Source organism: Eschrichtius robustus, chromosome 1 (assembly GCF_028021215.1).
Source record: "Eschrichtius robustus isolate mEscRob2 chromosome 1, mEscRob2.pri, whole genome shotgun sequence".
In the NCBI taxonomy this organism is placed as follows: domain Eukaryota; kingdom Metazoa; phylum Chordata; class Mammalia; order Artiodactyla; family Eschrichtiidae; genus Eschrichtius; species Eschrichtius robustus.
In genome coordinates this window covers 119018813-119043145 of record NC_090824.1, presented here as the reverse complement: position 1 = coordinate 119043145, position 24333 = coordinate 119018813, and the positions used below count along the sequence as shown (strand labels likewise).

General features: G+C 34.8%; 1 protein-coding gene across 5 annotated transcripts in view; it reads right to left on the bottom strand.

Moving 5' to 3' along the window:
* The window catches only part of TCF12 (transcription factor 12), a 373142-nt gene that overhangs the window by 22218 nt on the left and 326591 nt on the right, over window positions 1-24333 (bottom strand). For all 5 annotated transcript variants that reach the window (XM_068552268.1, XM_068552257.1, XM_068552277.1 and 2 more), the window contains 4 exons: window positions 18799-18877; window positions 10696-10769; window positions 8647-8853; window positions 216-330 (listed from right to left, as the gene is read on the bottom strand). In XM_068552268.1, coding sequence (XP_068408369.1) covers window positions 216-330; window positions 8647-8853; window positions 10696-10769; window positions 18799-18877 — 475 coding nt within the window. The remainder of the gene's footprint in view (window positions 1-215; window positions 331-8646; window positions 8854-10695; window positions 10770-18798; window positions 18878-24333) is intronic.

Sequence of the window (24333 nt, the reverse complement as noted above, 5' to 3'; positions counted from 1 at the left end):
ATCAATAAATATTATAATTGGCCCAGCTAAATGGACCAGCTGGAACCCTAAATATCTACCCTGTACATTCACGCAGTAGTACTACTACTATTTGGAATTCTGCCACCTAAGGTGACTTTTGATTCACAGATGTCAATCTGACTGTGAAGAAGGTGACAGTGCTCCAGAATGATACCTCTGTATGCACTACTGCTGTAAACGAACTACACAGTTACCTCTATAATTTTCTTGTGTTTTATGGTTCAAGTCTGTGCTTGAAGCAGTGACCGTACTAGACAGGACTGAATGATTGCCATTGAGACTGACAGAGTCTTCTCGATGAGTTCCGACCTAAAGTTAAAAAATAAAAATAAAAAAAATAAAAAGAAGTTCATGGTGCAGTAATTGTTCAAATTCTTTCACTGGGTTTAATAGAGAAAACAGTTATCACTCATCTAAATTTAGCAACATTTTTTGGATGCTACTTTTCTGGTTTTTGGATTGTAAAAGACTTGACAGCAGTACTGTTTGTGAATAAAAATATTTTAAAAAATTCCAGCTTTCAAATTTTATATCCCACAGAGGGTTGCTGTGAGAAGCAAATGAGCTAACAGACAAAAAGCACTCTATAATCCATACAGCACTACATATTACAGCCTCTACTGTGTATCAATCAATCTGAAAACCTATTCCATGTACTACCTAAAAATGTTAAAGTATCCATGAATTTGCATTTAGCAAAATAACTGCTTTGTTCCAAGTAATAATAGTATTTATCTATACTTTAGCATACCCTTTTCTAACACACAGTGTCTTGTTTTTTCTTCCTCTAATTGCTTCTCCTCAAAAATTTTAAAAGAGCAGCAAAAGCAATACAAAATTAAAATAACTTAAAATAAAAGTTCTACATTGCCAGGCAACAAAAATGCCATATATTTTTATTCTCAGTTTTAATCAGATTTAGACAAGTCACAGTTAACCTGAACTGAGAAGGCAGGCAAACACTACCAAGTGTTTTCAGCTATCGCAGTATTTTTAGAAAAACTGGTTACAAATGAACCAGTTTTTTTAATTAGAACAATAGCAGATGTGGCTGTTAGAAGATTAAGACTTTAATTAAATAGGTTTATTGCCTGGAGTTATACATGAGAACCACTGTTTTTCAACAAATCCTTCAATCCCAGTAAAATGCCATGCTTTGAATCCCTCTTGAGTAATTAATATAGCTTTTATCTTTCATGACTTTGTATGGATTTTACCCTAAGAGGTATAAATACCCCTATGCAAGTTTATCCTTTGGTTTCCTGTGAGCCAAACAAAAGAAACCAAAGTTTCAGGCAATGCAGGCTACTGGTAGTGGATCTGATTAGAACATATCAGGTCTTCCACCCAACTTTTTAAGAAATGTCTGTCCTCTACCTTTATTCTTATCTTTAATGTAGTTTTGAAAAACTCATTTAATGTATTCCATAGCTACTTTTTAAATTATTTGAGGATTAGTCATTGCTGAGAATTAGCTGTGTCACTACTCCCTTGGATGATCAAGCCTTGACCATAACCTTTTTCTAAACCACATAATTTCATCATGCATTAGAATCATAAAATCTTAAAGCTGGGAAGGGACCACAGAAATCAAGACAGCCTTCTATTCCATTACCACTTTGGAAATCTGCCCTTAGACCCTTAACCTTTACTTCTGCCCTGAACCGCAACCCGCCCCCGTAAAAAATCTTGAGAAAAATCTGAAGAACCAAATCTAACACCAAGTGAAGAAGTGGACTATGAAAATTACATTTGAGAGAGGAAATTATTTTTAAAATAGTTTATGATATCCTATCTCTAGGGAATCCTGGTCATGTTTATTCATAACACATAGGTTGCTTTCTTGCTAGCTATGAACTACTCAATGACCTAATGATCTGAGAGGAAGGTCAGTTCAAAAATTGCATTTTATAAAAATAGATAGGGTAAAATACAACAAATAGTTACAAATTCTTTGGGACCTTAGGAGTCTAGGCCTATTTTAGAGATAATATATTACTAGAATAATTTTGACTGGCTGAGGAAATCACTGCAGGATAAAGTAAAAGCTAAGATTTTTATGTCTGTGTTTATAATGTGGACTTAAAACTTCCTATGATCTTTGGTAATATATGCCAGTTTTGCTCTTATCTAGTATTTTGAGCTATCACACCAAGTAAGTGAAAAAGAAATAGCCTTTTAAAATTTAAACTTTTAAACATACATTTATTTGCTATATATTGTACCTGTGAAACCCATTTTATAGCTCTGTAAGATAATACCATTGAACAGTAACAAAATGAATTTCACTCATTTGAGTGATAAGTGATGACGCATCTGTGAAATTCTTATTCTTTTATTTCATGAGTATAAATCATTCTTTGATTTTTCTGAATCTCAACTAATAAAAATGTTCTATCACCTCTTTTCTGATGAAAGGCTTGGCAGACAAAGGATCATTATCTAAACAATAGATCTTAAGGAGTTTGCTTTTCCCTGAAGGAAAATCAGAAAGGTTGCTCAATTTGTTTTGGGATATAAAATGTCAGTGAATATCTCTGTCTTTATAGAATACTACAAACCAAGTATTTTCTCACACCAACCTTGAAAAAAATTAAACCTTTTAAAAATGGCATCAGACTAGCAAAAAGTTTTAAGTCTGGAGTTTTTCATGTTAATGAAGTTAGCAGGAACTTTTTCTTTGTAACTTGATTCCCCTTGCAAATGGCCCTCATATATTTTCTGGAGAATTTGATGTTCACAGTTCTTACAGTTTTCTTTAACCCTTGCTCACCCTGGCTCCCATGTCCTTCCTTTAATCTGAAGCTACCCATTCAAATGGCTCTGTCCACACACGGAACAGGTGTATAAACAGTTCTTTGTCTGAGCTCAGAGACTGTGAGGCCAGCCAGATAGGACCTTGTTTAATTGTTCATCTCGTTAGCATACAGCTGACAGAGTGCTTCTACTGGGGGACTAGCAGGGGAAGGAAAAACCCCTAGGCCTGCTATGCTCTAAATTTCAATTATTATGAAGAGCTCCGTTTCAGAATAAAAGGCCCGTTCCATTAAATGACATCATCTTGCATTCTGAATCTTTACAATCTACCTATGGCCTTATTTTTGTGGGAGCATCTGACAAGGGACTTGTTTTCATTTAATTTGGCCAATGGCTTCAACACCCACAATGGAAAAATGTTAAATCTAATTAGTTGATGAATAAGAGGTCTTGTGAATTAAGGGACAGACTGAAAACTACTCAGTAAGAACTCCTCTCTGATTTTGAATTCTAATAATTTGTTCAATTTGTACTATTCACTGAGTACTAATGATTTAAATTAATCACTATTAATCTACAGACTGAATAAAGGCTCTTTATGTACTGTAAGTATTTTGTTTTACCCAGAGGGTTTTATGCTAAAACTTGGAAGAATTCCAGTTGTTATGATTCCTTTTGAATAATATTTCCATAAATATATAATCTGTATGGATTTCAGGCTTAAAAAACTTGACATTTAAACAATTTTGAGTTTAAAAAATCATATCAAAACCCTTTAAAAGCACTATAATGTGGTCTTAACGAAATTTTAAAAAATTTAAGTTGCCCATTTGGGAAAAAAATCGGTTAGAAAAAGTAAAATACAGTTAAAAACTAAACTCCTTCAGTTTAGCTGAAACCTACACATACCATTTCTACTGTATACAAACCTATACTAATAAAATTAAATACTGTCTAAATATAAGGTTAAAATGATTCCGAATGTACTCTGATAAAGTGACAAAAAGTGCCAAAATGTTGAATAAAATATTACTCTATTTGCCTGTTAGTCTTTAATAACTGAATCTTAAATCTTTTAGAACTAGGAAAAATATAGTTTCTCTAACTGCTTTAGGATTTAGAAAACAGACATGATTTATATTTTAAATCCTTATATAAGGTAGCTTTAAGTTCTACAATTGAACATTATTTGCTCTCATATAAGACACACATCTCCAACCATAGCTTAAACAACAAAAAACCCAAGCAATGCCCGCCCAACACCCCCCCCCCCCCAAAAAAAGACATGCCTGAGTTAAATTTCCTCAGGACTTGTAACAAAGAAATCAAAAGACCTCCTGGATGTAATTTTATCCTGTATCATAAATGAGGAACTTTTTAAGATTTGCATCAGCCTTCCATTAACACAAAAGCTTCTAATCTAACTTAGTTTGAAGTTGAAATCACTGTCTGAACAATAACTGAGCACTTTGTGTTAAAGATAAAAGTGCTATTACAGAGCTATCTCATCAGGCCTCGGTATTTTAGATATTACAGCCATAAACTGATGTGATGTACAATAACTTTATATTGCTGAGACCTCTTTGTAATGCCTAAATGAAATTAATGAGTCTCATTCCTTTTCAGTTTTCCACTTAATAACATTACTTTTTTGCTGTCAGCAGTTTATTTCGAGTTTATTCTTACATTAAATAAATGGGAGCAAAACTATAGTCCGTCCAACGCTGACATTTCAATAGTTCTAAAAATCCTGATTTTGTGTTTTAAAATTTAAATTATACATCAATCACATCCTAATAATAGTGTCTGATAAAGCCTTAAGTTTTAATTTGCATTAAGAAAATATGGAGAAACTATCCAAAATATTGAAAGGGAGTAGGAAATTAAGTAAATGAAAATGTTAACCCTATTCAAAAGTAAGATCAAATGTTAAAACTAGGGCAGGCTGGCTACGCTAATTATATGAGAAGGAGTAGTAATTACCCACTTCCTAGTCTCTTTTTCTGATATAATAATCTTCAGGAAATTTAATTTTTGTGTATATTAGATAGCTAAAATATGTTAAAAGCTTTCTGTGGTTGAAACCTCATTTAATCCTAATCTTTGATGCTAGTCAAGTTTGTTCAGTTAAAAGAAACAATAGTCAAAGTTAAGTCTTTTGATATTGACTCCTATTAATATTTTTGGCAGGTGGTAGTCTTATTACCTTTGTGGGAAATATAAAAATTGTTTTCTGGAATAATGAAAAAATAGTAATTATTTCATCTATAAGACAAGAAGATGGATCTACAAATCAGTAGATCAGCTGTAGATGATCTTACTGGCATAATCTTGTTATAACTGAAAATAATGTAAAGAAAGGTTCTCAGCAACAAAGCTATTTCCTTGATCAAGGAGACTATTTTGGTTAACCTGCCCAGGTAGACTTCACACCACAAGTTATCTTGATAGCACTGAAGGCTGAAAGCAGAGCTCTCTGTATTACTTTTATCCTGCCATCAACTCTTACTCTTCTACTCCCAGTGCATTCTGGCTCGCCTCAAATATTCCAACTACTTCAACAGCACTCCCAAACTACTCATTAAAACAAAATAAGAAAAAAGTTATAGGCTCCAAGAAAAAGAAAACAAAAAAACCCCCCAAAAACAAAAAAAAACCCAAAAAACAAAACTTGCTAACTCTCATTTCCTGCACTGGGAAGCTAATTTATGTTCTAAATCAGGGATTGGCAAAGTATGCCTATGGGCCAAATCTGGTCCTGTTTTTTTTTTTTTTTTAATTTATTTTTTTGTTTTACTACTTTACTACTTTTTTTTTTGTTTACTACTTTTGTTTTGTTTTTTGTTTGGCTCTTTTTTATACATAAAGTTTTATTCAAACACAGCCACACTGATTTGTTTTCATAACAGCTATGGCTGCTTTCGTGTTACCAAATCAGAGTTAAGTAGTTGTGCCAGAGACCATATAGCCTGCAAAGCTGAAAATATTTACTATCTGGCCTTTTACAAAAAAAGTATGCTGACTCTTCTCCTTTAAATGCTAGGAGAGAAAGTAACATCATATTTAAAACTTGGAATTAGGATGGTGACCTCTAGTAAATGCCCACAAAAATCCATTACATCAAAAATTTTATTTGAATGTTCTGTGGAGTTCCTGGAATGGTATTTATGTTTAGTAGACCAGTTCTACTCTCTGCAGAAAGATAAATGAAGTGATGAAAATTAAATATTTTTGAGAGGAAACTGACCTTACAAATTCTAAATGGTGATATAGAATTGCTGATAAACTGATATTTCTGTGGTTACTTTGTAATAATGGCCATGTAACCTCCATTTTTAGGGGCCTAAAAAAATACTAATTTATGTTAATGCAGAGGAAAAGTATATAAAGTACCAGAAAGTTAAACAAGACAAAAAAAGAAAAGTGATTCCAGAATGTAAAACTGTGTTATTTCTTAGTCATGATCAGTTAGAAAACATGGGGGTGAGATAATAAAAGCAGACTAACTCTTAAAGATGGCTGGCAACAGTTACAAGATGTCCCCCAAATCACACACCCTCCCAGAACATGAAAAGAGTTGATTCCACATAAGTAGGTACAAAGCATGTAAGCAAGGCTCCTGGCAGTACTGATGCAAGCCCTCAGACATGAATAACAGCCACCAGGATAAGAGTTTTCCTCAACAATATGCCTAAGGCTTAGCTGGGACAGTCACTGGCTGACTGTGATCTTCATTTCATTCCATTCTTTGGTCTTTCTGCTGAAACTGAGAACTGAGTACTCACAGCTAAGAAGTTCATTTCAGAAGGATGGGAGCTGAATACTAACTCACCTGACATTGTCAGATTTTGTCAGTTAATAACTTTTGAGGGTAAGCCTGGCAGAAACATCTGCATCTCCACCTCCATTAGTGACTGGAGAGGGGGTGGATATAGTAGATGATGTCTGGCAGACTTTTCTCAGCTCTGTGTCCTCTAAGAAGGTTATAAAAACTGAAGGAAGACCTTGATAGACAAACTCAGCAATAGCCTGGGCTTAGTTGCTGCAGCACTGATGCTGCTTCTCAGACTAAGCCAGACTCACCTCATGTTTCAGGAACTCTCTTTTTCTAGATTACCTTGAATTTTTTTCCTTTTTAAAGAATATCTCTGGCAGCTCTGAAGTAGGGAGCATATTCCTAGTGAATATAATGGAAGCTACTTTCTTAATTAAAAGCTTCAGGGCAGTATCTAATATTAGAAACAATTTTTCCCTTAACAAGTTCTTTTAAAATGCACTAGGTTTTTACATGGTTTGGAGGACTGGATTTTGAAAAATCTCTTTTCCAACTTATATCCAAAGTTGGTAAAAACAACCTCCCAAAGATAGAAGTTCCATTTCATATAAATTCTATATTTATGTGGGAGGAGCCAGAGATATATCATATATTGTAGCAGATAAACTGGAGAAAGGAGCAGTGGGCCATTAACAATGAAGAATTAAAAAAACGATTAAGAGGTGAGGACTAAGAATTGCAAATACTGCATCTGAGACAAGCTTAGGATTCAAACATATTGATTTTCAAGTCATTCTTCTAAATAAGGATAAACAGTATTTCAGCAAAGTAATAATTTATACTTGCAACAAATGCTATCTTATTATACTGTTAAAGTTATTTTATTACTACCACTAATAGTGATTACAATATTCCCTTATATTTCTAGGAATTCAGTAATTTAAAAATGTTTTCACATTTATAAGTTTATCAATAGCAACGAAAGCTAATTTAAAAGGAGTCTTAATTTCAAGATCTTCTGATATTAAAAAACAAAAACAAAAAACTGGTTGTTAAGATATGTGGGCATCTAACGTCACCTATGTTGCTGAAAACACTGTTCTTAGGAAACCAGGCAGCCTTGTTTGATGTTTACTTCAGCAACTCCAGAATGAATATAAGTGGCTGTCTGATATATGAATGTGAATGTGAAAATCTGGAACCAATCCTATTTTACAGAACACAAGACTTCAGCATTTGGGGCACCTAATTATTGCGATGATAGGTGAATTTTAGCCTTGATCACACGGCTTACAGCTAGAAATCTGTTTCATAGGAGAATATTTCACGGCATGCAATGAATCTTAAAAACCATGTCATAAACATGCAAACACATGGTTTCAGTTAAATAGCAGATTCAAAAAGAGCTTCATTCCTTTAAAACATAATTTGTATAAAAAACAATGTAAGACATTCGACACAGAATTTTTGATGTGCATGGCTGCAGAATTTTACTTTTTTCCTCCTTTAAAGCACTACCACGTTAAAAAAAAAAAAGGGATTGAACGATTTTACTCTCTTCAGGGATTAATCTAAAATTGTTTCCTTTCATTGTCACTTAAATCACAGTCATTCTTAAAACTACCCCACATTTTTCCTTCATTTGGGAATAAAGCTTAAATTTGGACCTGTACAAATAATATTACATTTGTTCTACTATTGAAGGCTGGTTCCAAATTATAATAAACAGCTTTTCTAGACCAGAACCCTTGAAATTCAGTCTTGCTTTATTGATTTTGATATTAAGACTTTCTACAACTGTTTCAAGGCAAAAACTGTTCTGCCAATTATTACATATCTGGAAAAAAAATCCAAGTTTAAGCTAAAATGATCTCTGTAGAAAGTTTCTGCTTTTTGCACATGGTCATAGTAGGATTTTAAGGGCCAATGCTCAGCCAATGACCCTGCCCAAGACAGTAAAAGAAATTCTTAAAAGCCCCTCTACCTTCCTTCCTTACAGAAAGAAGGAACCTCTCTCCCTGAAAGATTTCATGAAAAACATGTAGGACAATACGCTTCAGAAGTTATTTCAAAAAGGATGAGCACTATTTTACCATTGAAGCAGGTCGACTGCTTGTAACAAGGCTTGATCCACCATAGTTTGAATTGAGGCTTCCAATTGGTGCATTATGGGATGGTCCCAATAAACTGTGTATATCACTGTGACCAGCAGGCAAACTGGTGGAAGGTCCCACGGCATGGTTCCGCAGCACATGGATAGCATCATCCAGTCTGTCCAAACGATCCTCCATTCGAGATTGCTGTAGGGATTGAAAAAAGACATGGAGGTTACTGATGTTATCTATTACATTCATTAAACTGCTATGTTTCCTACTTTGAGATATAGGGAAGACAGCAAGTGAATATGCAATATCAAGTAGCTTCAAAAGAAGCTACCTGTACTACGAATCAACAATTAAAGAAAGGATATTTGTAGACTATGCTAAATTAACAAAGCTTCAGAAGCAAATCACTGCTTCATAAAATCTATTTACCAATATAGCATGAGGTTATTTCTTTTAGCTTCTACAAAAGCTGAAGGCTACTCTACTGTGTCTGATACTCAATTATCATTGATAAAAAAGATAACCTGTACTTTAACACTGATCTTTGAAATCAGGGCAATTTGGGGGAGGGTCTTCAAATCCATCAAATTTAAGTTGTAATTTTGTTTTAAGTGAATATTTTTAATACCTATCTGAAATGGTGACCACATCCAAATGTGCTCTTTCAAAAAACTGATGAAATGATATTGTCTGTCTGTGAATATACACATGCCCCATCCACAAACATATTAGAATTTAAGAAAATAAAAGCACATGCCAGTAGAACTCTTTTAAAAAGAATCACACTCAACAAAAGCCTATTCTTACATATTGTTACAAAAACGAAAATAGTCATTGTTTGATTTTAAAAGACTCTGGAGTCTGTACAGGCTTGATGATTTTAAATGAATAATAGGAAGTATAATTAATTGAAACACAAAAAAGGCACCATCTAAAAGAAATAGTACCTCACAGACATCCTTTAAGAAGGACATTGCATCTTGCAAATGCTCGTGAAGTTGCTGCTCAACTCGATTTTTCTGGCAAAGTCAAGACAGAACAGGAGGCAAAGCACAGGTTAAGATTAACTCCAAAAGAGATGAGGAAATAGCTGATGTGCATGTCAGCATAACATGTTAGTAAAGTTAACGCGGAGACCTGCAAGATCTACTTGTATTAAGGTATGAGAAGGCTGGGATTTAACAGCAAAGTTATAAGGTTAGCATCTAAATAGCACACATTGCTTATATTTGCTTATATGTGAGAAGAAAACTTTCCTTTAATTTAAAATGTTCTGTTAGTCACAGAAAAAGAACTTTTCTATTTGCAACCTGGAATTACTGAATGATAGCATGACTTAACATTCCATCAAGTCATCCTTATTTTGTTTTTATAATGCTTCGTAATTCTGTGGTAAGTATAGAAAGGCAACAGTAGTTAACATCCTACCACAAATTCTTCACGCTCAATACCTAGACAGGCTCCTTTATTCTACTGCTTTGTTTGTCAATGGTTTTGCTTGTACAATTTACATAATACATTCTTTTTTAAAAAAGAAAACATGGGAAACAATAATCTTCCTGACAAAAATAATTGATGTTACATTTAAAAATTTTAACAGAAATGTAATAAACTATACACAGTATCATCATATGAGAAAGAGTAAAATACAACCATTTTGCAGTGCTGGACTAATTTTCTCTTACTTGGTCTGTGTTTTTTTTTTTTTCTTCTTTAAATTTCCTTTACATGTAAACATAAAATTATAGTAAAATTAAACCCTAGATCTGTCAAAGAAACAGAAATCCCATAACACTATTTTAATACCAGCTGTCCTGAGACCAGAAGCCTGATGTCCCAAAGAACAGATGGTAAAAGGCACACCCAATGTGTCTTATATAGTTCAACTAAATCAGGCCATTTGTTAGCAAAGAATTTGTGTGTAATGCTATCCTACTGTTTTTTCATTGTTACTCAAGATTTTCTGGAAAAAAAAAAAAAAAAGAACTCCACACTATTAGATAAAAGAGACCTTGTATGTTTCTCGGAGGCTCTTACCAGGGAGTGGAGTGAGTTTTCATAGCTTGGGGATGAAGGGGCTTGCCCTCCAGGTCTGGGCCACTGACTGGTACCTGTTAAAACAAAACCCAAAAGCACCCACACACCTTGGTTAACTCAGTGATCTTGATATGTTCTGAAGGAAAGGGTAAAGATATATTGTAAGTATGCATAAATTTACGTGAAAATTTTTGTTCAGTCTTCAGCATGTTACTGGCTACTGATAAACCCAACACATTAAATAATTTTTTTCATTATTAATATAACTGTGTAGGGAGTTGAGAAAAAAAACTATACTTTAAAACATAACTGGGCTTCCCTGGTGGCGCAGTGGTTGAGGGTCTGCCTGCCAATGCAGGGGACACGGGTTCGAGCCCTGGTCTGGGAGGATCCCACATGCCGCGGAGCGACTGGGCCCGTGAGCCACAACTCCTGAGCTTGCGCGTCTGGAGCCTGTGCTCCGCAACAGGAGGGGCCGCGGCAGTGAGAGGCCTGCGCACCGCGATGAGGAGTGGCCCCCGCTCGCCACAACTAGAGAAAGCCGTTGCACAGAGACGAGGACCCAACACAGCCATAAATAAATAAATAAAGAAATTAAATTTAAAAAAACAAAAAAAAAACATAACTACATTTATGTTTTCATGTTCTTCACACTCTGTCCACATGCACACATATCTTGAGAAAATGTACTTAAAATATGCATAATTTAAAATTCTGTCCCTCCCCCCATATTTTTAATCTTTATGATCATGCTATTAATGACTTACATTAATATTCACCTGATTCTCTACATCATAATTTGCTTAACCACCATTACCTCACTGCTAGACATTTTGGTTGCTTTCATTTGGCTATTATGAATAGTAATTGAATATCACTATATTATGAACGGTAATACTGTGTTTTTTCTTTTGGGGAATATGTCTAAGGATAAATAGCATTTCTAAGTTAAAAGGTATGAACATATTTATGATCCTTAATTCATAAGGCCAAAACTGCTTTCTAAAGGGTCATGTTAACTTGTGCCTCCAGTAATGCACAAATGCACCAATTTCAAATGATTGCAAATACATTTAGGATTATCTGCTAAAAATTTTCCCAACATAATTTACACCAAAACATATTATTTAATTTGGAAAATATCATCATGAAAATTTTTCTTTTTTAAATTTACTTATTTATTTTCTTTTTTTGGCTGTGTTGGGTCTTCATTGCTGCACGTGGGCTCTAGAGTACAGGCTCAGTAGTTGCGGCGCATGGGCTTAGTTGCTCTGTGGCATGTGGGATCTTCCTGGACCAGGGCTTGAACGCGTGTCCCCTGCATTGGCAGGTGGATTCTTAACGACTGAGCCACCAGGGAAGCCCCATCACGAAAATTTTGTTAAATGTTGTTTACTCTTCAACTTTAGAAAAGTGGCAATGTAATAAAAAAAAGAAGACAGAAGAAGCAAGGATACAAGTTCAGAACAGAAAGAATAAAAAGGAAAAAAAAAACAGAAGAAAAAAATAAAAGGATTAATTCATTCATGTATTGGGGAGAATGCAGTGTTTTAAAATAGCTTTAGGGACCTCCCTAGTGGTCCAGTGGGTAAGACTCCACGCTCCCAATGCAGGGGGCCCAGGTTCAACTGGTCGGGGAACTAGATCCCACATGCATGCTGCAACTAAGAGTTCACATGCCACAACTAAAGATCCCACGTGCCACAACTAAGACCTGGCACAGCCAAAATAAATAAATAAAATAAATAATAAATAAATATTAAAAAAAATAAAATAGCTTTAAAATAACCAAAATACCTTTAAAAAGAAAAAGACAAAACAAATGATTGAAAATCTTTACTATTTGAAAGTAAGTTATGTATAGAAAATAATGAAGACTGTTCAATTAAATACATGGTTTTGTTCTTAACAAATCTTCAGTGACAAACTGAATTATCAATATATTAGAAATCTGAAGTTGGAGAAGGTTTACTTAATTTGTCTTGTTTATTGCTAAATGAAAGTTTAAACTATGTTCCACCAGAGCTTGTTGTTGCAGGTTAATCTGCCATATTTAGGAAACTAAAAACTTATGGGTAAATTGGAACTATTATAGTTCACTTTAGCTGAGTAACCTAGTAATTGTATTCTTATTAGTCATTTACATTTTGTTAAGTTGGATACATAGATTCTTAACAACCTGATTATATTTCACAGTTACATGAATACTGTTCTGATTATACAAAACAATTTTAAATACTAAAATTGTAAGAAAAATATATGTTATATACTTCATCAGCTAACAATTTTTTTTTAACTTGTAAGCAAACTACAAATTATTCTGAGTACCATTAAAGGCTTCCTGCTAGACATACAAATGTAATCATAACTACATAAATTATGGACAATCTAAAACTGCCCACTGAAACAGAAGCCTTGTGGGTAATTTTATAATTAGCAAGTAGAATTTAGCAACCAGAAAAATCCAGTAACTGACTACATGAAGAATTCGTATAAAAACAACCAGCTAACACTTTACCATTGATTTCAGTGCATCAGTGCTTTCCAAAACTGATGTAGAATTGTGAATTTTTATGTGGATAAGAGGTTAATCATGATCTATTTTGAAAAAGACCCGAAATTATTTTTAAAAGTTTCCCTTAATGTTTACAATATTTTATTTTCAATCATTTCCCCCAACATCCTTGGGTGATCAGCCTGTGACAGAGCCTGATTATTACATTACTTAATTTGTGTGGATTATTAATACAAGTTTATATTTAAACACATCAAAACTGTTAGCACACATCTGCTTTGCAAAACAGGCAATTTTTGTGGTTCTTCACTAGCTTAGTGTTGAGGAATGAGATGTGTGCACAGAGTTACTCAGGCAAGAAATCACCTATATTCATCATTTTTTTGACAGTGACATGAAGTAACTATGCTAACGTCTATCTTCAAAATATACTTTATTAAACTGGAAAAATATACATATACTCAAACCTATTTTGTTTTTATTATAGATTGGGCTGCCCCACTGTGACGTACTTGATTAAAATAGAATACTGACATGGTTAAATCACTGTTATCTGTTTGAACTTCATACTAATGCCAAGTTGTATTTCATGGACTGAGCACTTTAAACCCCACTTAGTCATTTCAAAAATTCATGCTATTGGTCACAAAGGGGATGGCTGGATAGTTAGACAGACTGAGTTAGCTCAACAGAAGTCAATCCTATGGCTGGTAAAGCTCAAAAAAGGGCATGGAAGTTTAGTGGATACTGGGAATCAGCAGACCTGCATTCTGGTTGATCTGTACTATCAATTAATCTTGAGTCCTGACTATAAAATAGGCACTCACAGTTTTTTGTTTTTGTTTTTAATCTGCCTTTATGAAGCGAATGAGGTAAAAGATATGAATGCACTCACTCTGAGAGCCTAAAGGTCTTTTTGACCATGAGACATTATTATTATTTCTTCCTAATGATAGATCTATCATGTAATCAATGAAGAAAAAAGATACATAGATTTTTTGTAATTCTGGCCCACTGACGGCTTATTAGCTATGGATGAGAACTCTGGGGTTGTGAATGGAATTCAAATTCTAGACAGAGACCATAATGCTGTAGAATACCTCTGACACTAGACAGATCTGCATCTTTGTCTTTTTATAAAACTGGTGCATGAATAAAATATACAAATTTATTTAGAATCATACTGGTATCTTTATCTCTAGCTTGTAATCACCAACTGTAGCATTACTACACAAATATGGAAAAACAAAAGTACAAAGGCTAAAAACCTAAGGGGCTTCCCAGAGAAGAGGTTATTTCCCCCTTTCCTTCCCTGTCACCTGCTATCTGGTGGTAGACATGCACAGAGGTTTTGGGCTTATACTACTTCCTTCTGTTAGATAAGGGCAAGCTTTCAACTATTTATATAGTTAACAATTTTTGTAATTGCCCTGAGCTTTTTAGTGACCACCCCCAAAAGCTAGCTGTTATTCAAGGATTATAATAAACGTACTTATATCAAAATTTATTGACTACTTCCAGAGAACAAGTTAGCTGACAAGGATAAGAGAATCGAGTTATTTGGCTAGAAAATCTGGAAAGGCTTTCTTTGATCACTAAATCTAAAATTCACCCAGTGTTTCTGATCTGTTCTCACTCTGAGTGGGATTCAGTAATATGCCACCTAATAAAACTGGTTAATAAATTTAGAGAATAGATAACATCATTTTGCAAGGCTGAGAGAAATTCTTAGGACTATTTACCATGCATTTTCTTATTTTGTTAGTTGTTTCCCTTTGTAATCTCACCCTAAACTCAAACTTTCATGAGATACTCCACTCCACACTTGGAAAAGGTTGAATAATCCTAAATGTAGCACTGAATGCTTTGCTTTCCACAATCTGACCCCAGCCAACCTTTCCACTTCCAATATGTGAAGAGTTCATAATCAGTCATCTCAATGACTCTGGATGAACAGGTGATGATGCACTTTCTTACATCTTGATCTTTGTCCTGCTCTCTTCTTTTATACTCAAAGTTTTTTCTCCTTTATACTCTCTTCATGAAGTACAGCCGGAGAACTGTAGTTTAGAGTAAATTCTGACGGTTCTATTTTCATGTGTTTATCTCTGTTTTCTCAACTAAACTGAAAACTTGCTGAAGTCAGGTAACTGCTTTAACACCAGGCATACTGACAGATGATAAAAATAAATATCTCATTGATGAAATGAGCCTAAACTGAGGAATCCTTTCTCCCCTATCTCCTCCCACTCCCTCTTTATTTTTATTGTGGATGTTCTGAAGATTGTTATTGAGTACTGCGATTATTAAACTTTTATTCATTGATATTCTAGAAGGAGGTAAAGAAAGGTGAAGAGTGGTTTTGTTTGTCTGCTTTCCAAGTTCCCTTAGTAAACACATTCTCTTTCTTTTTTTCTTTTTCACATCTTTATTGGAGTATAAATGCTTTACAATGTTGTGAGTAAACACATTCTCTTAACTCAAATACTCATGTCTTTTCTCAAAGGACAACTGTATTAGACACAGCCATACTTCTACCTCGCTGCTAGAGCCCAGATGTTGCTCAGAAGGTGGGGGAGGGTGTCCATCCTTTCCTACTGTGAACAAAGAAAGAGTAATTCTATTCTTAGCTCTTGGGAGAAATCCTAATGACTAAGACAAACATGGTGGTCCCATTTCTGTTGAGTAACTCTGTTAAGCCCAGTGCTGGTCAATGAATCATGAGGGAAAATCTGTTGAAGAGGCTTCTGGAAAAAGATTCTTAAAAGACATATAATAGATGATCCTTTTTCTTACATGAGACATGGTTATGTCCATATGTGGTACCTTCAACTGCTGTCTTGCCACCAGCCTAAGAAAGAATTGCAAAGAAATAGAGCAGGAGCCCTGACTGGTCCAGGAACTTGCCCTGCTATGGGCTTTATACAAGATATCCAAAATCCCCTTATTATTTAATCCAGTCCAGACAAGAGTTTCTCTTCCTTTCAGCCTAAAGTATCCTAACTAAAACAATATCATCATCTCAGAAGCTTCTTTCTCGTAAGCATTTTCTATGCAGGAATGTTATGTTCTTAGTCTGAAAAGTTCCCAAGGAAAATGAGCAGGATTTAAACAAGAATGATGAATGCCTTAGAAACTGCCTATGTTGCTTTGCACCTGTGCAACTATTCTTACAAGGTCTGTCCTGAGTCTGACTGATGCTCAGGCGTAAGGAAGAGGGCAAGTGTAGAGCGCACATAGCGGGGAGGAGTTTTTACTCTAGATGATAGGCTCCTGCCACACAAGGTACAAAATAATTTGTACATATTATATAGGAGCTCTGGTTTGCTCTATCTTTTTCATTTTTCCTTCAACTGTGAATACTTCATCTCCCATTGCTTTCCTTTTTTTCTTCCTCCCTTTGCATGTCTGCTCTGCCAGTCTGGGGGGTGTGTGTGTGTGTGGGGGGTGTGGTTATAAGAAGAAAACACTAGATACAGGAGATGAGAGACAGAGATGCACCTGTATAAAATCAGTCTTTGATGCCATTTCAACAGGAGTATATGAAAATATTTTTCTTTTGAGTATGACTGCTGAATTGAAAAAAGAAGCCTATTAATACCTTCATTACACAATTTAACATTTCACAGATTTTCATTAATCAGCTGAATTAAAGGTGGAAAGAGGATATCATCCATTAAACATCAAATAAAAATGGAGGAGAAGGGAAGGGTAAGCTGGGACAAAGTGAGAGAGTGGCATTGACATATATACACTACCAAATGTAAAACCGATAGCTAGTGGGAAGCAGCCGCATAGCATAGGGAGATCAGCTCGGTGCTTTGTGACCACCTAGAGGGGTGGGATAGGGAGGGTGGGAGGGAGACACAAGAGGGAGGGGATATGGGGATATATGTATATGTATAGCTGATTCACTTCGTTATAAAGCAGAAACTATCACACCATTGTAAAGCAACTATACTCCAATAAAGATGTTAAAAAAAAATAAACAAAATAAAAAAATAAATTCAAAAAAAAATGGAGGAGGAAATGTGAGATTTTACTTTGGACCATTATTTTTTGAAAAACGTCTAAGTTTCTGATTCTTCATTTTACTGATGTCCCTGCATAGATGCTGAGCTCCTCTGCTGCCTGCCTTCCCAACCAGTGTTAATGGAAACCAAAGGACACTTTTATCTTACTGGGCTGGGTAGAGGAGAAGAGGCAGTGGGAACATACAGTAAGGGCCAATATAGCTACCTGAGATGAGAAAGTGAAACAGGCTGTGGCAAAAATGACACTGATAATTTTAGTAAAACTCTGCCAAGAGGGTGAGTATGGTTAAAGTTACATCATTCTTCCTGTAATTTCATCCCTCTGTTAAACAACAACTTTAAGTCAATGGGTCTTTCATAGTCCTGTCTATGTGGGGAACAGCTGTTCAACTTTTACTAGACAGCTGAAGCCATGGTGTCTGAGAAAGTGGCAGAACCCACTAATAGCTGAAAGCAGCTGCCAGCAGTTCATCATTTCCACACTGGAATGCTTCTTAGCAGAGTCACAGGCTAAATCACAGAGCACAGGTGATAGCCAGGGCCCTGATACACCAGAGCCTTGATTTTCAGAAACCCTGAACAATGCAAAAAGGCTTCTTCACAGCAACAACAACAACGCCACATGGACTGAACTAGTGACTTTGATCAGGAATAGAGAATCATTTCTGAGGTCAACTGTTGGAGGAAAATGGCAATTTTTACACAGTTGTCTAATGTCTTTTCCTTAGAACTAATACATTTCTTCTTTAGCATGGTTTTTCTCCAAACACTGCTCAGGAAACACATTCCAAGTTTTATAGCTTAACAGATCAGATCCAAGCATCTTCCTGTAATTTGATTTATTCCTAATAAATCAAAAAATTCCCATTTACAATAATAACAGTTGTATCTCAACAAATTTATACTGTAGGATAGTATCTGGAACTTGTTAAAGCTACTGTAAAAAAAATGGAAAAAAGCAATGCAAATCTGAACACTTATTTAACTCCACTAACAATATTCATACACATTCACAAAGAGTTTTCTTTAGCAAAAAAAACTACATTATCCCCAAGAATTTATATATATATATGAAATAATAACTCAGTGGACTTAAAAATAAAGACAAACCAATGCAGAGTTTTTCATTTGAGTCTTATACATGGTATGTGGAAAATGCAGAGGATAAGGAAGAAAGAAGTTATATGTACTTCTAAATAGGTTATTTTATTTTCTATGTTAGCTTATCAAAATTTCTGATTCATCTACTTCTCTATATTTTACCTTCATCCCAATTGCTTAGCCTTATTTTTTATCCTGTTATAATAATTGTTCTTAGAAATTATCACAAATTATTTTAAGAATCAGAGAAGATATGAACAAATAATTCAAACAGCAAACACTTCAATATTCTCCAAAATGAACTCAGGAGAAGGCTCTGTTTACATGTTTTCTCAGGATAGAAATGATTTTTTTGGTATGAGTTCTTACTATATTTTATTGAAAAATAAACTTCGAATATTTCCAAGTAGCCCCATGCATGTAATCAAGTAGTTAGATAAAACAAAAGCCTACCTGTGAGAGGTGAGGGTGATCCAACTGGTGTTGACGGATTTGATGGAAAACTACTGCTGGTATGGTCAGGAGAATAAATCTAACCAGAAAACAAAAGATATACACATATCAATGTGACAAAAGCAAAAATGTAAATCCATTTGCATGGAGTTATTTTTATAATCTAAGCTGCCACCCTTAAGGCTCAGAGTGAAAAACTGTTTAATCAATTTTAGAACTATTCCATTACATAAAGGCTATAGAAGCCCCAGTTTTAAAACTCGGATTAAAGAATATCATATATATTCTAATATGAGAGGAGTAAATAGATCATACCTATTTCTTTATTATCCTAGTTGAAAGTAATTTAAATTTCTAATTGCTAGAACAAAAAAGAGAAGTGATAAAAAAAAAGAGAAGTGACTATAAAGTCAACAAGTCTGATAAACAATCTTTCTAGAATATACCATCTAAATAAATTTTATTCATTAAAAATAATCTTAGGAAACTGTTATCTTTTGAAGAGAACAGTCCTTAAAGATAGTTTTAAAAGTCAAAGAAAGTGATTTTTAAAAATAGTTATCCCTTATTTCTTTTAGAAAGTTGTTTGATTAACTACATTTTTGCCAAATTTAGCTCCTAATGATGTGTGAGTGTTGCAAAACAAATCAAACTTGCTTTCAAAGGATATTTTGTCACCCTTAAAGAAAGTGAAAAAACCCTGAAAGTTCTTAAAAAAATGTTCCCAAAATAATCTGTGGACTTTACCTCCTAAGAGGATAACATATCTGGATGCATAAATTTTGGTATTTTGGCTAAAGGTTTTGTTGCAACATTTTATATTTACTTCATATTGCTAAAAAAAATAGTGACAGAAATTCATTCAAGTTTACATAATTAACCATTAAACACTTAAAAAGTCTCCTTAATCCACGCACCAACGGATCCTAGGAACTCCTCTTTAGGACAATCCCATTCCTATAACAGGCATCATAAGTCATCTTCACATCTCAGCACTTAGGGCAGACAAATCAACTTATTTGGAGAAACTGTGGTCAAATACTTTAAATAGGAAAACTACTTGTGGGTGCAAAGTGTCATCCAACAGAAATAATCCTGCTCTGAGTAAGTTTAGCGCTCTAATAAATTTAAAGAGGCCCAAATTATGGCATATATGGGGTCTCAGCACTGGTTTTAAAGACAGTATAACACGTTGAAAAAGTCAGATACTGGGACAGGCTCACGTAAAACAAAATTCCACAGGTCACAATCATCAAACATTAACAGCTTTCATTTTTTTTAAAAAAAGAAGATAGCACCAATTAAATTGTAAGCATTGACTACAAATGAGTATATCTATACCAATTTGTATGATGTTACTAAATTGTAACTGGAAATCCCTTTACACACCAACTCTTTCCAAAGAGCCAGATCTAAAAGTTGTATATTCAGGTTGGAAAGTCATTTCATTTTATTAAAAAAATTTTTTTTTGCCACGCCAGGCAGCTTGCGGGATCTTAGTTCCCCGACCAGGGACTGAACCCGGGCCCCCAGCAGTGGAAGTGCTGAGTCCCAGCCACTGGACCGCCAGGGAACTCCCAGGTTGGAAAGTCATTTTAGAAAAGCACGGTTATCAAGAAGACTTCAGAAAACTTTATGGGAAGACTTAGTAATAGGGAAGTAGTACGCTATAAGATCAATGTTGTTTGTCTTAAAGTTGTCAAAGTTGTTACCTTTTAAAAGTTACTTTTCACACCTGTGAAAATTAGCTAAAGGTCACATTTTGGTTCCTAATGGCTTGCATACATACAGTGATTTATTTCAACCATAAGTAAATTAGGCAACGTCACCGAACTTCAGCAAAAACATATCTCAACATACCCTTTTATTTTTGTAAATCACTATTTCTCATGTTTACGATTCAAATAATTATAACTTTTATTAACAACTGATGCTAACATATGAAATATGTCTTTACTATAATACTGGTAAGGGAGGGAAGGGTTGATAACACTGATGGTGGGTGGCTGAGGAGTGAAAGAAGTTCCATTTCCATGCAAAACTTTGATTATCATAAACTAGACTAACTTGCTGACTTTCAGTTTCCTTGACCGTATGAATTAATCGCATGAAAGCACTGGAGAAACAGCATTCCCTGTGTATCATACCTCCCGCTTTGTTTTCTTCATACTGCTTCCATTAATCCCTAATTGTCTAAATTTGTTTACTTGTTTATCATATGTCTCTTTCACCCTTTTCCCTAATGAAATGTATGTTCCAGAAGAGCAAGGACTTTGTCTTATTCAGATCAATGTGAATTACACAGCATCTGCAGTAGCTTCCGATTCTACAACAGTGCTGGTAAATAAAGAAAGAAGTTAGCATTTGAGCATCCCTTTTAAATCCTTGGATGTACAATATTTACTCAGGCTCCTTCTCTCTTTTACTCTCTTATACAGTTCACTTAATGTAGGTTTTCCGAGAGCTCCAGTCTCAGTTTTCTTTTCTATTTACCTGTGTTTCCTCTCTTTGTAATACCATTCTTTATAAAGTATCAACTATGACATCCATGTGAATGACTCCTAAGTTGACACCTCTATCCTCCTACTGGTTGCTGGACTTCTCCATCTGAGCATATCTTTCTTTCATCTCAAGCTCAGTATGTCCAAACCCAAACTTTGCATCACTGTCCCAAGCTTCCCACCCTTCCCTTCTCTACTGTCCTGTTTCCTCTATCTCAGTTAGCACCAGTATTCTCATGGTCACCAAAACCACTCTCACTCTCCCTCCTTTCTCCTGTTCCTCCACTCTTCCCACCATAGACACCAATGCTCACAATTCTCTATAATGTTTCTGGGATGGGCATACATCATTCTCACTGCCATTACACTACCTTAAGCTTTTACTAGAACTTATGGCTGGACTATTTAAGTCTTTATATTTTTAGTTACTCCCCGCTCCTTTCATCCCATACATAATTGACTGAGCTATTGTCCTCAACCAGTTTTGAACAAATGCCGTATAGCACTTCCTGTTGTCTACTAAATAAAACAGAATGACATTTGACATATTCCGTTATCTGGTTACAAAAATATCTTTCTACCTTATAACCTACATAAAGCATTATATCAAACAAAATATTTTTTTCATTTTCTGAACACAGCTAGTCCTTGCAAAAGGCCTGTTTCTTAACTTCTCCCTGATGGAATTCTGTAACACATCAAAGCCCAACTCAAATGTAACCTCCCCACTTACACTCATTTTCACTTCCCTTATATTCTTAGTGTAACCTGTTACTTCTTTTTGGTATTTTACTTCACACTATGCTCTATGTTACCATTTTTCTATCTTCTCTCCTTGACTGTAAGCTCTTTGAAAGCAGGGACCTTATACTGTTCAACATTGAATCCATCATTGTCTGTCACTGTTTTGCACAAGTAGGTGCTCAATATTTAAAAAAACAAAAACAAAACTTGAGCGATTAAATTGCACTTGAAATTCGCTACAATACTTTCTGATAAAAAAGCGGAATTCAGTAAATAGTTTATCTCAGCATTTATATAGTGGGGTTCAGTAACAGGAATACCAAGGGGAGAAAAAGATACTACTATAAAGATGGATTCATTTACAAACCAGTTTTATGGTATAAGCTTTGAGAACAATATGGTAAGGTTCCAATATTTCTGAGAATTAGTGTTGATGTACTAAGCTGTCCATACCACATCGTTAGGCAGGTATGGGCTTTTGAGGACATAAGCAGACTATCAACCCTTATTTTCCCTGATAACTCTGCCATTACAGCTAAATAATCCCTAAGCACGTGAAGGACTGGTGACAACTTCTTTATCTCAAAGAAGGAAGTTTATACTTTAGAGTCATTTTGCAATGACTACCTTGCAATGACTAAGCAAAATGATGTTATATATAAAATGGGTGTGGGCTCTTAAAAATCACTGTGAAAACAGGAGAAGCAGTACCAAAAGCATATCAACATATAATTTCTGGTGTTTTTATCAAAAGCACCTTCTCCATTTGTATAATAAAAGGCATTTTCTCCACTCACTCATCACATTCCCTGGTTCTATTTTGCCCTAAATTAAAGTGATGACAGACAGAATTGTTACTAATACTTTTCCTGAACTGACAGATAGCCTGGCAAATTACAGGACTTTTTCTTGTTCCTTTTACTTTCATAAAAAGAACATGCATGTGGGAAGGGAGCAACAACATTAAAAGAGCAGAATAATACAGCCTTTTAGATCACAGATCATGTCACTAAACTTCACTTCTGCATATTTATTCTATTACCAAATGACAAACTATACTGATTCTATAGAAACTGTTGTGCTACTTTAAGAAATTCTAAACATAAGGCTTTATTTGACAAAGAGCATTCTAAATCAGGAATACATTACTTTTTGTACTTTCTGACCTTAAAGAACTCCTAACATAGATGTTTCAAAGAAAAAAAAAGAGAAGGAAAAAAAATCAGTTACTTAAAAAATGGGGATGGGAGTGATTTAGAATCTAGAGCATAAACACAAAGTAAGAACTCATTCTGCATGCAGTCCGTGGTCCTCATACTGTTAAGTGACCAATGATGAATAACTCCCAATACCTTCTGCCAGGCTTAAACGGTAATATGCCTCATTTTACTGCAACAAATGAGGCTCCTCCTCCTATCAGTCACGGTCTATTCCGATCAGCAGGGTGCCAATAAGCCAGAAGCTAATGAAAAGGGCTTCAGACAAAAAAGAAACAATAGAGTGCTCCCAAGCCCAACCTTGGAACTGCAAGCCCAATTTTTTAAACACTACAGTGCACATTTCAGTTAATCTTTATTATGCTAATGTTATTGAGTCTAAGGAACAAAGAAACTTATTTCATGAATTACTTTTAAACATCAACTTCCCTGAATTTTCTTTTCTTTTGTTAGAGACTACTGACCATTTAACTATCTAGATTAAAACACACACACACACACACACACACACACACACACACACATACACAATACACACACATACATATACTCTCTCCCTTTCCTTTGCTCTGAGGTAGAAATCAAAACATAAATTGTCACAAAGAAGTCTGATATAATCAACAGAGTTCAACAGTCTTCTTGTTTGATCTCCTCTAAATTAAAGACCAAGTGTTTTGATATGGTATTAGGCACTGAAATAAACCAGATGTTTCTTCTCTATATAACTCTCCATGGGCACAATCTTAAAGGGTTATTGTCTGGCAGACGTTCAGGGAAACACAGAAATGGCACGAATATCCAGATTTTCCTTTCCCTCTATCTACCCTAGTTTATTATCTAAACTAATGCGTAATCCATAGGGCTTTGGGAACTTTGTGTAAATACTTTCATGTACAATTCTCTTTCTAGCTATCCTGAGATTAAGACCACAATTATCCAGGCTTAAACCTAAAATAAAGGAACCTTTGCGAATGTATTATCTGGCCTTACGTGTTTAATCACCCAGTATTCTGTGTGCTTTTTAATACATAAACTGAAGAACAAAGGTTGTAACCTCTGTTTCACACATGAAA